At 40.2% G+C, this 15,430-nt stretch overlaps 1 protein-coding gene and 1 pseudogene across 3 annotated transcripts in view; one reads left to right on the forward strand and one right to left on the reverse strand.

The window, feature by feature from the left end:
- Window positions 1–766: 766 nt before the first annotated feature.
- Window positions 767–1,844, reverse strand: LOC147830019 (uncharacterized; annotated as a pseudogene).
- Window positions 1,614–15,430, forward strand: part of Neto1 (neuropilin and tolloid like 1) — a 114,969-nt gene continuing 101,152 nt past the window's right edge. For all 3 annotated transcript variants that reach the window (XM_004861962.3, XM_004861963.4, XM_021242163.2), the window contains exons 1-4: window positions 1,614–1,975; window positions 3,963–4,016; window positions 4,260–4,397; window positions 10,112–10,360. In XM_004861962.3, coding sequence (XP_004862019.2) covers window positions 1,948–1,975; window positions 3,963–4,016; window positions 4,260–4,397; window positions 10,112–10,360 — 469 coding nt within the window. In that variant the 5' untranslated portion in view covers window positions 1,614–1,947. The remainder of the gene's footprint in view (window positions 1,976–3,962; window positions 4,017–4,259; window positions 4,398–10,111; window positions 10,361–15,430) is intronic.

Consider the following 15,430-nt stretch of genomic DNA (forward strand, 5'->3'; position numbering starts at 1 on the left):
TTCTCTCCTCGACCTTTTGAGCCCCCCCCCCCCCCTTGCAGCCCAGCTTCCGGCCCGCAGTCTACACCCCTCCGTTCTCCCCACGTGCAGCTCCTCAACGCCTCCATCCCCACCTGGAGCGAAGTCCCGGCTCCGGAGGCTGGAGGTCCTCGGCGCGTCACGGGGAGGTCCCGGGCCGCCCGGGCAGTGACGGAGCTCGGACCCCTCTGCGTGCTCGAGGTCCGGCGGGCGCGGCGGAGTCCGCAGAGGCCGAGGAGGGGGGGACGCCTCTGGGCGGGGGGCGGAGCTGCCTGGGAGGGACTCCCCGCACTCCCGCGCTCCGGCTCCCGCGGCGCTGCCTCAGCTGCTCGGTTGTTTCCTGCTCATTTATTCGCTTTTTACAAGCTCCGGATCTCCTGGTGCTGCTGCTCTACCAACTCTTTTTCTCCCCGAGTTTAAAGCGCCACGAGCACGCGTTTTGCATGTGGGGGGTAGGGTGAGCCGTGTTTGCCTTCGGGGCTGTTTCAAATCGTTTGAGGAGGGGAAAGGTACAGTACAGGAACCTGCCTCTTTGCACGGCATTTGATGCGACAGCCTCCGCTTCTGACCAGGGGATTATCCGGAAACTTTTACAGCCCGCCCTTTCCTCCAGCACCCGGCCTCGGGTTCCAGACCGACAAAAACGGAGAAGCCTTCGCCCTAGAGAAGACCGAGAGCTGCAAAGCTCTCGCTCCCCTGGGACCGGCGGAAGGAAGCTAAGGGCTGGGAGGCAACCCCGCTGCAATTTCTAACCCTCAAAAAGTGAAAAACCCGAACCCCAAAGGGGATTTTCACAGGCTGGCCCCTCCCCTTTCCCCACCTCTGTTCCGGCGCCGAGGTCCAGCTGGGGATTTGCCCGCTCCACTCTCGCCCCTTCTCCCGGGCGGGCGGGCTGAGTGAGGGATCCCAGCCGGGTCCTCACTCCCGCCCCCTCCCCTCCCCCCAGGATCCAGGCAGCTGTGATGTCCTTGCTGTCGCCGCCCCAGTCCGCCGCGCACCAGCTCTGGGGGTGCCGGCCGCGCGCAGCTGCCCGATTTCTCCTCGCTTCTTGGCTTCCAGGAGGGTCCAGCAGCCCAGGGCTATGACTAAGGCGCTCACTTGGTAACTCTGCCCTCTTCCTGCTCCCTTCCCTCCCTCCCTTCCCCGCCCCCTCAGGCCACCCCCGTTCCCCTCCGCCACCCTCCAGCCCTCCTCCCAGACGCCCACCCACCCCTTCCTCTCTCCGCAAGATCGCAGAGGTGGCGCGGAGCCCGGCGAGCCGATGACGGACCCCTTCCTCCTGTCTTCAATGCCTCAACGGAAGATCCTCAAGGGCTGGAGAGAGAAGGGCTGCTGCTGGACACCCTCCCGGGGAGGCTGCTCCCACCTGCCGCTCGTGGTGTACGAGACTGGGGACTGAGCGAGCCCCAGCCGTCGCTGCCGTCGGTCGGACCGGCCCCCGCCCCGCTCTGCTCGGCCCGCCTCCCGGCCCGGCTCGGCCCGGCCCGGCCCTGCCCGTCCCCGGCTCCGAGCGCCCCGGGGCTCGCCCTGCGCCCGCCGCCGCCCGCGCCTGCCTGCCCGCGCGTCCTCCTGACAGCTGCGGCGGCGGCGGTGATGCAAAGGAGGAGGCTGCTGCCGGCGGCGGTGGCGACGGTGGCGACGGTGGCGGTCGGCGCCCGGGTGTGATGCGAGCGTCATGGTGGGGATGCTGGCTTCGCGGCGGTGACGGGGAGCGAGCCAGGGGCAGAGGACAGACTAATTCGGATCTGGCTGCTGTGTGGGCTCGGATCTCTCTCTCTCTCCTGTCTCTATCGCTTTCCCCCCTGTATTTTGTTCTTGGTTTGCATATTTAAAACCTCTGGACCCCTCCATCCGCTCCCCCACCACCGAAGTCTTCCCGTCTCTAAATGGAATTAGTGGAGCTCGGAGCCTCTGGTGTAACGCACAGACATGATCCATGGACGCAGTCTGTTTCACAGTGAGTACCTTTCCCGCCGCGCCGCGCCGCTCCCCAGGTGCCAGGCCCCCCCACCTCCCCGAACGCGCAGGGGAGAAGCCGGCCGCGCGCTCCAGCCGGACCCCGCAGTCCACGCGCGTCTAGCGGCCGATGTAAACTTTCTGTATTGCAGCATCACAGAGCCGAGCGTGGGGGCGGCGCGCAGCCAGGCGTCACTCGACCTCAGAGCCCGCCAGGGAAAACAGTCTCTGTGTAGGCAGCTCTGAGGGTCGGGCAGAGCACGCACATGCGGGGAATCTGCAGCCCTAGCGAGGGCGCAGGTGGAAACAGCAAGGGAGCGGGGTGGTTACTTGGTGGGACAAGAAGAAATACTCCTTTTGCACGAATTTGCAGAGCTTGGGGACCCACACTCTCAGTTTCGTAGGTAGTAGAAGTCACACCTGAGCCCAAGGCTCCTGGAAGAGCAAGTGGCAGTCTCCACTCTGCTGCCTGCTAGACCTGGAACTCTGGCTGGCTGCTTCTGAGTGCGTGGCAAAGCATGCAGTGTAAGGTGGGGAGGTAGTGGAGGCAAACAGCATCAAAAGTCAATCAGGAACTGGCCATGGAAGAAAATGTGTGGTGGAAATCTCACATTAAAAGGCGAGGATTAGAGTCCTAATCCTGTCCACGCAGTTGAGATCTGCTTTGCCGAAGAGTTCAACACCACACATTACATAGCGTGAGTCCCTCCAAACGGAGAGCGGAGTAAACAAATGTGCAACGTCTCTGCGAATGTCTGTCTCTCTCTGTGTAGAGCTGTGCCAAGACAAGGTGATGTTTCCGCTATGTATTGCTGTTTTTACACACAGAGACACACACAAACACAGTAACAATGACTACATTTTTAAATCTAAGGAATAGATGGTCTCTTGATGATTGATCAGATATTAATATCACAGCCCAATTTTCCAATTTTCTTAGAATAATGTTTGGGGATAAATTCATAAGCTCTTAGACTAAACCTTAGTTGAAATACTGAAATGATAATGAAATATACCCCCTCCTCACAATTAATTTAAGTGGAAATATCAGAATATAGATCTTTTATATAATTGGGAGGCGAAATAAATTTTAAAAAAACAGATAGAAGAGGAAAAATTAGGAGTTCTGAATGCTAGATGACTTAACTACTTGACTAGTTTTAGATTTGTACCATTGTTGAGGTAATCATGAGAAGAGAAATGAAAAGAGGTTCAGGTTATAATGGCATTGCAGATTTACTGTGAAATTACAGATCAGTCTCTGATCCTCAACGACTCAATAAAATGCTCCTAAAAACCGTACTCATTTTTTTCTGGATAACACTAAATATTGACTCAAAGTTAAAGTTAGAAAAGATTAAATTCACAGCTTAGAAGGGCTGTGGTCAGGGTAGTTTGTTACATTTTTGTAAGCAAGATTTTATAATGGTGCTTAATGCCTACAATCCACATTAATCTGTTTTGCTCTTGTTCTTCCTCCCCAGCACCCTGCAGGATTTGCCTGTTTATTTTTCTAAAATATAAGTGCATTGGCAGTATGTTGGGATCAATCACAGATTTCTTTCTTGTTGTTTGCTTTTCCTTTCTCTCTTGTTACCTACTGCCCCTCTTTTTTTCTTTAGAGATGCTGGCAAAGCCTTTCCACGAAGCACAGATTAATAACAGCATAGGTCTTGAAATCCCACTGTAATCTATATGACCATTAGTAGAGGAGAATAATGTTATCTTTTAGTTTTGAGGTATGCATTTACCTTAGGAGTTTGGATCTTACCCCTTATAAACATGCACTGCTTCCTTAAGTGATTCCCCAAGTTTTCTCTTGTACATTTTGAATTAATTTTTGGAAGTTCTGAGTCAACTTGTAACAGTTAACAATATGACATTAATCTGCTTTGGTATCATTATATCCTTAAATCTTATTATGTTTTTATGAGATTTGGTCCTTTCAGTTCATATTATCTCTTTCTAATTTTTCTTTTCTATTTCAGTTGTAGCAAGTTTAATCATCCTCCATTTCTCTGGGGCAACCAAGAAAGGAACAGGTGTGTTTCTTTGGAAAAATGCTAGTGGAAGACCTCTAATTATTTTGCATTTCCCTATATTCCCCATACTCTTAATGTTCCAGAATGTCTGGATATTTTACAGTGTGTATAATTGATTGGTTTTGACTAACAGAGCCTTTCAAAATTAATTTACTAATGGATATTATAACAATGTCCTATTTTTAGTGTTATAGAAAATTAGATGATTCTTTTAAAATTTACTTATTTATTTATATTTTACAGAGAAGCAAACCACTTCAGAAACACAGAAATCAGTGCAGTGTGGAACGTGGACAAAACATGCAAATGGAGGTATCTTTACCTCTCCCAACTATCCTAGCAAGTACCCCCCTGACCAAGAGTGCATCTACATCATAGAAGGTAAGGGGAGGAGAGTGCCATACGGGGGAACAGAGGCCAAAACCTGACCGTCTCCATTCCTGTCATGGAGACTGTACAGATAGACATTATAAAAGTAGATACTGGAGGAGGCTGGGGATTTAGCTCAGTGGTTCCACCGCCTGCCTCGCAAGCGGAAGGACCCGAGTTCGATCCCTGGTACCAAAAAAAAACAAAACAAAAGTAGACACTGGAGGTAGTGAACACAAGTATCTCTGAGTGGAGCAAATAACTGTAAAATCTGGAATCAGGCTAATTACTGAAATTATCAGTAATGGCTTATGAACAAGTATTCCGGGAAATAAAAACAAGTCAACAACATAAGAGCTTATTTTGTAGCTGTCTATTTTCAGTGTAAAAGTAATGGAATGGATAGAGTTGCCATAATATTACCTAAAGTGTGACAGTTTGAGAAAGTAATATTTTTATTAGTTTAACAATGATTGGAATAACCTATACATGTTATTTTTCTTTAATGTTATTAAAGCATGAAAAACCATTAATGCCAGAGACAAGTTGATAATCAATGTTTTCTAAATATTAATCTGAATGGAGGTTACCATTTGGGGTTTTTGGGGTTTTTGTTTTGAAACCGGGGGTTGAACTCAGGACCTTGTGCCTACAAGGCAGGCACAGTGCCATGGAGCTAAATCCCTGGCCCCTGGTTACCATATATTTTGCTAAAAAGTGCTTTATCACATATTAAAGTAAAAGTAAGAATTCTAATAAATGATGGTTTCTTTTATCATTTCTTTCAACTTGAAGTATAAATATTACTGAAAAGAATCACTTCTCAGAACATGTATAATTTCTTCTAACCCTGAAATTCTTCTACTAAATATAGCTTTTTAATAAATGTGAACATTTCATGTAGTGTTGGAAACTTTCAATATTTGGTGTTAATTCTAAACAGTCTATAATTTACAACCACTCCCACACATACATAAAGCTACCTTAATGAAAAAGCTACATGTGCTCAATATGCACTTAAAAACCACGGGTATGTTCATTTGAGAAAACTTTCACAAGAAACAGACTTTTTGCTCAACTGACTTTAAGAATTTCTATTTAGAAATAGTACTGTTTCTCATGGTAGTTTATGAGGCAAGAATATTTCCTCTCCACTTATCATGCTTAAAATAGAACTTTTAGCAAAAATACGCCAAGTTACAAGAAGGCAAACATAAACTCTGATATTAAAAAAAAAAGAAAAATAGACATCTGAAGTTTGATGAAAAGGAAATTGAAATAATAGAGATTCTGTACTGAAATTAATTTTTTATTAAGTTAATAATACATATTTGTTAATTATATATATCACAAATAGCATGTATTAACATGTATTTGTAAAAACATGTATTAAAACTTTAAAGATATACCATAAATATAATTTCCATGTAAAAATAGTGTGCTTGTTGAATACTATGTAAAAGTTTCAAAATAAAAAAAAAATTTTAATCATAAGAAATAGGTATTTGGGCCCCTTTTACTGATGAGGAAGCAGATAATGAAGGTTAAATGCTTTGCTTAGATTCACATGACATAGTTTGCATTTTAAAATAACAATAGTTTAAATCTCTAAATCATTATAAAGAGTAAAATCAATTGGTTCTTTTACTTTAGAGATTAATTCAGAAGTAAATTATGCTTTCATTGTTATTATTGCTTGTAATTGAAAAGCATTGCTAACATTTTGGTTTAATATTATGTAAAATTTTCATGGATTTGTAATTACATCAGGACAAAGCTATAAATAGATAAATAAATAAAATAAATAGATACATAAAATAAATAGAACCTCCTTTTATTAGTAGTCTTGATTTTCCACTTGTTTTTTGTGGGGTACTCAGAGTAGAACCTAGGGCCTTTGCACTGAGCCACATAACTAGCCCCTTTTTTATTTTTTATTTTGAGACAAAGTCTCTTTTAAATTGCTCAGGCTGGACTCACACTTGCCATCCCTGTGCTTCAGCCTCCCAGAGTGGCAAGATTTATATGCAAAGCACCACTCCTGACTCTGTACCCTTTTTGAAACATTTTATACATTTATTTCATAATATTGAGCAACTACTCTTAAAACTACAGTTTAGGGAACATTGAACAAAACAGACTGCACACCAATGGTACTTACAATATGACCTGGGACCTATGCTCCTTTCAGTAGACGATATAAAAGGACCTCAATGCAGCACAGAATGGTTAGGGTAGAAAGACTAAAGTGAGGACAGTAAGGAAGAGATGTTAGCTTTCATTTCCAAAGAACATTCAGGAATTAATCATCTTCTATACAAAAGAGTATGTGCGAAGTTCGGAGATGTGAAAGAGACCGAGTCTCTTCACTGGTGAAGAGAGAAACAGAGAGGAGGTACATGGTCTTGGATAAAGGAGTATTCTACCTGTCCCACCATGGAAGTTTATACATTAATCAGTACACAATAGAGTGCTGTTGAAGTAATTTAAGTAGAAAGACAACAGGGTAAGATTTTTTAGGAAGTAATGAAGGAAAAGAACACAAACTAAGAAACCATTGCAAAAGACCAAGCAAGTCATATTGAAATCCTGAACTAAAGAAGCAGTACTGGTGATGGAATGAATGGAAGAAATGTGAAGTATTTAGGATGTGGAATGTGGGAATCAGGAAGGGAATAGAGAATCCCAGGACTACTAAAGGTATTTTTGCTGGCTGCTTACTAAATGGAAACACCGTACCAGAGAAGAAATATTCGTGGAACAAAAAGAGGGTTTAAGGGGGGAAAATGTGTTCAATTTTGGTATTTATGGAGATGTCTCATAAAGTGAATGAATATTAGTGACTTTAGGATAAACTTTCATTGACACATTAGGGACAGGAGCAGCTCCCAGTAGAAGTAAGGGCAGTGGGTGGTATTTGTGGGCAGTGGAATTCATGCTTGACAGGCAGTACATTCCTTTGTCTTTTCTTTTTTTAATAATGGGGCAAATTGTACATCTTTAGCTCTAAAATGGGTAGCATGTCCTATACAAGAAAAGGTAAAAATAAAAGTAAAGTCAAAAAGGGACAAGTACTTGATCAGATCTCTTGTGGTTAGACAGTCTGTGATAAATGATACAGGTGGAATCTCAGTCACAGTAAGAAAGATTCTTTCATGGACTTCTGCTGGTCTTGAAACACCCTAAAATTGGAGGAAATAAAATGTATAAATGTTCACTATTCAAGTGAGACTGCCTATAGTGTAGAACATGTCCAAGGACTCACCAACGGGTTGAGGATTCTCATAAAGGAACCTCAGGGTGTTTTGTTTTGCTTTGTTTTGTCTTGTTTTGTTTTATCCTAGGCAGTTCAGGGAAAATGTTAACATATGAAGCAGCTGTGAATGGAGTGATTTGAACTTGAAGAAAATAGAAGTTCAAGGAATTGAACCTAGAAAGCTTCCATAGTTTATTTATGCCATAATCACTTATTTTTAAAATTTACAAGAAGAGTTATATAGCACACTTATTTTTAAAAAGTTATTTTACTATCTCTTAAAATTCAGCTAGTGGACTTTTCCTATGCAGGTATATGTAGACAATGTTAACAGGAAAGTTAAAGTTTCCTGAACCATAGGAAAATGAATTGTTTTCAAAAGTCATAATGATAGCATCATTTTGAAAGAGACATTGGAGAATTTGTTTATCCATGTGGGACAGAATTTAAATAACAATAAAAATGAAGGTAAGAATAATTAAATTTGTGTAATATAATCATGTATTTCCTAATGGGGAAATGGGAGGATATAGACAAATATCTCAGTAAATTAGCACAGGACTCTTCTCATTTCTTTACCTTTTCCTAACCATATATTCTATACCTCTAAAAGAATTACCCCACATTCTTAAATAGTTTATTTCCCCATGACTTACCATGAGGAAATAACAAGCAGACATGATCTGTGGAAATGAACAAGCAGACATGTTCTGTGGAATAGTAATGCATGCAAATGGCATATTTAGTCCAAAATCCAAAACATGTTCAGTTGCTTAAGGATTTGCCTCTTTACTTTTAGATTAATACGTGGTTTTCCAGGTGATTTCTTAGGATATGTTCAAATTTCCAGATTTCAAATATTTGACAGACACTTTCTCAAATCTATCACTATTTTGGATTCTATGTATGCTGACCTTTGCAATATACATTAATATTAGATAAAATTATGCCTAATTTTTCTAATAGGTGTTATAAATATCTCTTTTCAATCCTAGAAAAGTAAGAAATACTGTCAGAGGTTAAAAATACTTCATAAAATAATCTTTGAACACAAACTGACCTTTTACCAATTGATTTTTAATTTTATACTTGGAGAGTAGTAGGATTATATTATGTTCTGCAAGTCTCTGATTCCCAGGTCTTCGTATATCTCAATACTATATAAATTTTTGACATCCGTGTGTACAAGGGTTGAATATTTAGGTCATCAGGGATGATATCCAATACACATTTGAGAACTACCAGAGTATGGATAGCAGCCATCAGAACGGTTGTTGACCACATTGGCAACAGGCTGTGCTGTGCCCAGTCTGAACCTGTAAGACTCTGAGGGAAGGACCAGGGAAGCACTCCAACATCTCAGAGCAACAGCTGGGGGCCAACCTGGACAAATGTGCACTGATATTTCAACTGATATTACAGCCATTCCAGAGTATCCTTGCTGAATATAACAGAATTTTAGTCTGTTTTGGACTTCTCACAAGGGAAGAATGGGAGAACATTAGATAATACAGTCAAATGGTGGTTTATATGATTGGTAATCCCATATGGCTTTTCCATGGTTTTTTTAGAAGGCTATAAAAACATTTATAAAGATAAGTTCATTTTATAATTCACTCAAAAAGATTTGGGAGGAGGAATCCTTAGTGACAAATTCTGTGCTGAGAAAAGAAAGCTAAATAAGTATGGGTCTTGCCTTTCATGAACAGATGTAGAGTGGAGTTCCATTTAAACAAGATGTTCTTAAATAAAGAGGAGTTAAATTGTATGTATGTTGATATGGAAGAAAGTGAGAAAAATGCATAGCAGCCTGAAAGGGTGTACTATCTTAGAAATCATGACATGTTGAAGTGGTCCTAGTTTGGGATCCTTGTAAGGTGATAGAATCCTGAAAGCGCGATGTCAGTAAGGCTCTTGCAGGTCAAGGCTGTTGATCATTGTCCTGCAGCTGATAGAGACATGCCAAAGATTATACTGAGTGTGCAGGATCAGATTTTTGCTCTAGAAAAACTACTTCAGATATCCTTATATATGAATTGGGATCTCATCAGTACACCTGACTGGAACTACTTGAATGATTATGTAACTCTATGCTGAACAATTCTCAAGTGGTTTCTGATCTTAAAACCAGGCACTCCAGAATACATAAGAGAAGAGAACAGTACCACTCAACCTTTTAAATCTCCGTTAGCAGGCTTTTGCAAAAGTACTGTGATATGTTAGTTTTGTTGGCACTTGTATCAGAATGACATTTTGTGCAAATTTATCAGTTTTAAGGACCAGCACCCCTTTGGTATTTTTATGAAATTATTCCTTCAAATATTAACTGTCATCTCCATTTATTGCATTTCCACACATGGCATCAGCAGAGTTAGAAAAAAGTGTATAGGTAAAACCTGAAATAGAACCCCCAAAATTCACCTAAATATATAAGAAATGGCCTTCAAGACATAATCTTTCTTTTTCACAGCTGCCCCAAGACAGTGCATTGAACTTTACTTTGATGAAAAATATTCTATTGAACCGTCTTGGGAATGCAAATTTGATCATATTGAAGTTCGAGATGGACCTTTTGGCTTTTCTCCAATAATTGGACGTTTTTGTGGACAACAAAATCCACCTGTAATAAAATCCAGTGGAAGATTTCTGTGGATTAAATTTTTTGCTGATGGAGAACTGGAGTCTATGGGATTTTCAGCTCGTTACAACTTCACACCTGGTAAGTAGGAACATGTTTTAGATTTTTCTCTCTCTGTGTTTTTCTTTCTTAGTTTTCTGTCTTTATAGTATAAAATCTTTTATAAAACATTGTTATTTTTAAAAAGAATTTTTCAGGTCTGCTTAAATAAATCAACTATAATGCTTTCTTTTGACAATATATACATTTCTTTAAAAGGAAATCTTTAAAGTTTTGTCTCCATCACAAATAAAACATAATGACTCAGAAGTCTAAATGGTAAAATGTGTTTTATTTTATAAAATGGAGTACTACTGAGCCATAAAGAATGAGAAACTAGAAACATTGATAGCTAAATGGAGCACATTGAGGTTATACTCTTAAGTGAAATAAATAGGACACACGTGTAAATAATGAATAGTTTCTCAGGTGTGAGAAACTGAAATGTTAATAAGGACTAAAAAGTATAATAGATAACGTGAAATAGGAAGAGAAAGGGCAAAGGGGAAGGGGAAGTGGGAGGGGTAGGGGAAAGGAAAGAAGGGAATGGAATTAATATGAGAAAATGAAAAAACGGAAACAAAGTCTTTGTAAATAGGGAGGAATGGAGGGGTTGAAGGGAGGGCAGGGGAAGGGGGAAAAAATAAGAACCAAGAGAGATTATGTAAAGGTGCAAATTTCCAAAGATGAATGTCATTATATTGTATACCTAAAATGTACCATAAAATTAAATTTAAAATTATAAAAAAGAAGTCTAAATGGTTATTGTAGAGCAATTAATTAAATCAACTTCTATTATAATGAAGTGTGTAATTTGAGACACTCCATAAAAAAATCTTATTGTACTTGGGACAGCAATAAATGTGAAAAGGCAATTGTATTATAAAAATAGATTCATTAAAATGATCTTTAAGAACTTGAATAAAAGGTTCATTTATTCTGAAAATTATCATTTTTAAAGCAAACAGATCCCACTATAAAGCAACCTAATCCCTTTTTAGAAATGTAAATTCATAGGATTTTAATAAAAGGAAAGGGAGACTTGTGGCAGAGAAATATTCATTTGAAAGGTCTGGAAGACATAAGTACAATTATAAGATTATGTAGTCTATGTCAAATTTCTTTTTAACCAGTTAACATTAAAAAGAGTCTTTGATGTTGACTGACTTGTTTTACTAAAAGTTATCACGAAACCAAGCATGGTGGCACATGCCTGTTACCCCAGGACTCTGGGAGGGTGACACAGGAAGAGTACAAATTGTAGTCTAACCTAGGCAACTAGCAACTTAGTAAGATCATATGTCAAAATAAGAGATTATAAAAGGCTAGATATGGAGCTCAGTGTGAAAGCCCTAGGTTCAATCCCCAGTATCCCACAAGCATAATGTTGTCATTCATTACAATAAAATTTAGTTATCACATTTTGAACCGCAAAAGCACCACATGCTCATTGACACTTGATAAAGTGAAATCATGTGTTAAGATGGAAAATAATTCAAATTAAGTACATCGTGTTATGTATGCATGATTACATTTTTTTCCAGTTTGTATGTATTGTTACACTTTGGTTATAATAATAAAGGAGAAACTTTGTAATACATATAAAATTTGTTGTAGTTTCTAGCCCCTGTTATTGAGATAAAATCGGAACATGGCTTTGTTGTACAAAGAGATAGAATTTTAAATAATTATGAGATTCATAATGACTTTCACTATGATATCATGGTATATGTTAAATAAATGCGATATTAGCTATCATATACTTCACTTTAAGCATTACAAATGTTTCCTAATATTAGTATGGGATTGTGGTTTTAATTGTGCTTTGCTAATATTGGATCAGTCATGTATACCATAAATATTTCACAGGCCATGATGAAACTAATGTGATGTGTTCCAAAAAGGTACAAAGAGTTGCATTATTTTATCTGTTAGGTTATTAGTGCTAGAGTTGTAAATTGTAATGTATGATTTTTCCTTAACTGATAATTTTGGAAATGCTATGGACCTGAAGTTATATTTCCATTGGGGGCTTGGAGGTCATGTACATAGTTTCTAAGATTTAAAACTGTGGTATCTTAAGATATGTAGGATGAACTAGCACTAGCATCCTTACTCAACATAAGTAATGCTGCCCCTGACGTAACATAAACAGTGTTACTCAGTTCTATCCGAGGTGTTCAGTAGCCATTCTGTGGCCTGGATATTGCACTATACTTTGTTCTTAATTTCATTGGAGTCACCAAACTTCATCTCTAGCAGCAGATTTTACAGCCAGGAAAAACTGATTCAGGAAGGACCCTGAGGAGATGATTCCAAGAAATTAGAAGAGGTTGACCATAGCCCAAGGCTTCACTCATAAACTTGAGGAAAGACCACAGGGGAGGCTGCACGTAGTCTAGGTGTGACAGGAGGACCATGAGAGCAGACCTGCAAAATTTCCATGGGGGCTGAAGATGACATGTGTGGCATTAAAACCTTCAACTCCTTCCATAAGAAGGCAGTGCTGAGGAAGCCAGTACTTACTGAAATAGGAAGTGAACGGGATTAGTGACAATTCAGACAGTGTTTCAGGAAGGTGGAACCAGCAGGCTCTCCTGTCAATTTGGCTTGGAGTTTATTTACTACTCCATGCATACTACTTGGAGTAGTATGCTTTATGTGATGATGTGGGAAGTTGGGAGGGAAGAGTTCCTTACATGAAATTAATGATCCAAGGTATAAAGTATTGCTGAAATTGCCAGGCATTTCAGCGAACTTACATTGGAGTTGAAATTCTGCCCACTAGCTAACAGGGCTAGGCCCAGAAACAATGAGAAGGCCACTGCTTTGGAGCCAGATGTGGCTTCCATGCTCGGTTTTCATTTGTGGGGTTTTGTTTTTGTTGTTTTGGTTTTGTTTGGTTGTAAATGTTGAACACAGTCCACAATGCTCTACCCTTCAATATTTTTAATTTTAAAATAAAAGATAATATTGATCATTTCATAGAATTCTTTGAAGAAGTCAACCAATGCATCTTCATGAATTTCTTGAGTGCTTGTAAGATCTCAACTATCAGTAGCTATTTTTTGAATAAATTTGATTATGGATTCTTTTTTCTTCCTTTTTTTGTTTTTTTTTTTTTTTTTTTTTGTTTGGCAGTGAAAATTGAACCCAAGGCCTGTGCATTGGGCCAAATCCTACTCCATTTTAATTTTTTTTTAATTTTTCATCTTGAAACAAGGTCTTGCTAAGTCACTAAGTTGCCTGGGCTGCCTGGGCTCAAACTTGGCTATCCTCCTTCCCCACCCTCCCAGAGTCCTGGGATTACAGACTTCACTGCCTTGCTCAGTTTGATCATGCAATCTTTAGAAGCAAAGGAGGCTTAGTATAGGTTTTTTTGGAGAACAAGTGTTTTAGATTTTTTTTTTTTTGAAATTACAACCCTCCTTTCTCTGATGTTTTGGCATTTGTGACAATAGGATCATAAGAAGAACTCCAAAATTTCTGTGAGGGCTGAAGATGATAATTATACATCATGTCACCTCTTTTGCTAAATTTCTAAGTGGGGGTTATAACCATTTTTGATGATAATCATAAAATACGTGACAGAGGAAATGGCAGCAGTAAATACAGGTGGCCAGTATTATTTTGATGAACTTACCACAGTCTGAAATCTGGACTTTAAATTGAAAGCCTCAGAAACTTGATGCTAGCACATTGAGAATATATCTGTTTCTTAAGAGTGAATCTCACTGGCCATGCGAACAAGATAAACATGCATATATACGTATATATTCATGTACATATGCATGTGCATATACAGCTTGTATATACATAGGTTCACATATACACATATACGTATATGCACATATTCAAAAAATTGGGGAATCATACACCTCAGTTTTTCTGGCATGTAAACATATCTGTAGAGCCACATTAAGATCAGAAGATTGCACCGTGAAAGTCCAATCCATATTTTGCAGCTTAGTTATATAACATGCATACTTAGCCGAATTGAACCACGATTCTTCATGGTTCCTCTCTGTAATATGGATCAATTTTTCCAGTGATGCTTTAGGTCTCTGATACCCATGAATTCATTCCCATTTCCAGTCTCTCTCACCTCCTTCCATTTTGCCTGACTGGCATGATAATGTTTGCCAACTCCTATCTCTCAAATTGTTTCTATTTCCAAATATTTGTGTATATGACTTTCTTTTCTATTCAAGTTTAAAAACAAACTAGCTGATGGTGGTGCATGATTGTAATTCTAACACTCTGGGAGGCTGAGGCAGAAGGATCACAAGTTGAACCCCAGCCTGGAAAAATTTAGGGGACTTTGTCTCAGAATAAAATATAAAAAGGGATGAGAATATAGCTCAGTGCAGAGGCCCTGGGTTCAATCTGCACTACTGGAAAAAATTAAAGAGTCATTCCATCCCTGATTGCTACTATTCTTGGTGTGTGTGATTCTGCTTCCCAGTGATATCTAGAACCAGCCAACTGGCGATCATGTGGCAAAGGAAAGTAAGAAGGAAGAGCTAGAGAAACTGTCTGAAAGGAGGTATTTCTGGTTCTCCTGGCATGGGAAACTGTCATTACCCAGGTCTATGGTGCAGTAGGATTAGTCTCAGATGCAAAAGTAGGACTGTAAGAATTAGGAAAAAATTACTAGCTCATGGGGCAGTGATGGCCAACTGCTTAGAACTTTCAATGATACACACATGCTGCTGTGGCATGTGTGCCATAGGTTCACCACCGCTGTTCTGGAGTCTTCAGAAAACATGGATGAAGCTTCAAGAAGAGTCAAGTTCACTGGATATGGCAGTGCCCGCCTGTACTCCCAGGACTCTGGGAGGCTGTGGCAGGAGGATGCAAGTTCAAGCCCAGACTGGACAACTCAGTGATTTAGCGAGACTCTGTCTCAAAATAAAAAAGGGGTGGGTTTGTAGCTCAGTGTGAAGACCCTAGGTTCAATCCCCAGTACTGAAAAATCAAAACAAAACATACAAATAAACAAACAAAAACAAGTAGCCAAGAGCCCTGGTGGACAGCTTCTCAATGTTAAACACAGAGAATGACTCTTCTCCCTCTGTTGTGAGGTCACCGTCAGCCATACACTCTCTCAGT

The sequence above is a fragment of the Heterocephalus glaber genome, unplaced genomic scaffold, assembly GCF_053883595.1.
Source record: "Heterocephalus glaber isolate CG9 unplaced genomic scaffold, H.glaber_assembly_v1.0 deba00000331, whole genome shotgun sequence".
NCBI lineage: Eukaryota > Metazoa > Chordata > Mammalia > Rodentia > Bathyergidae > Heterocephalus > Heterocephalus glaber.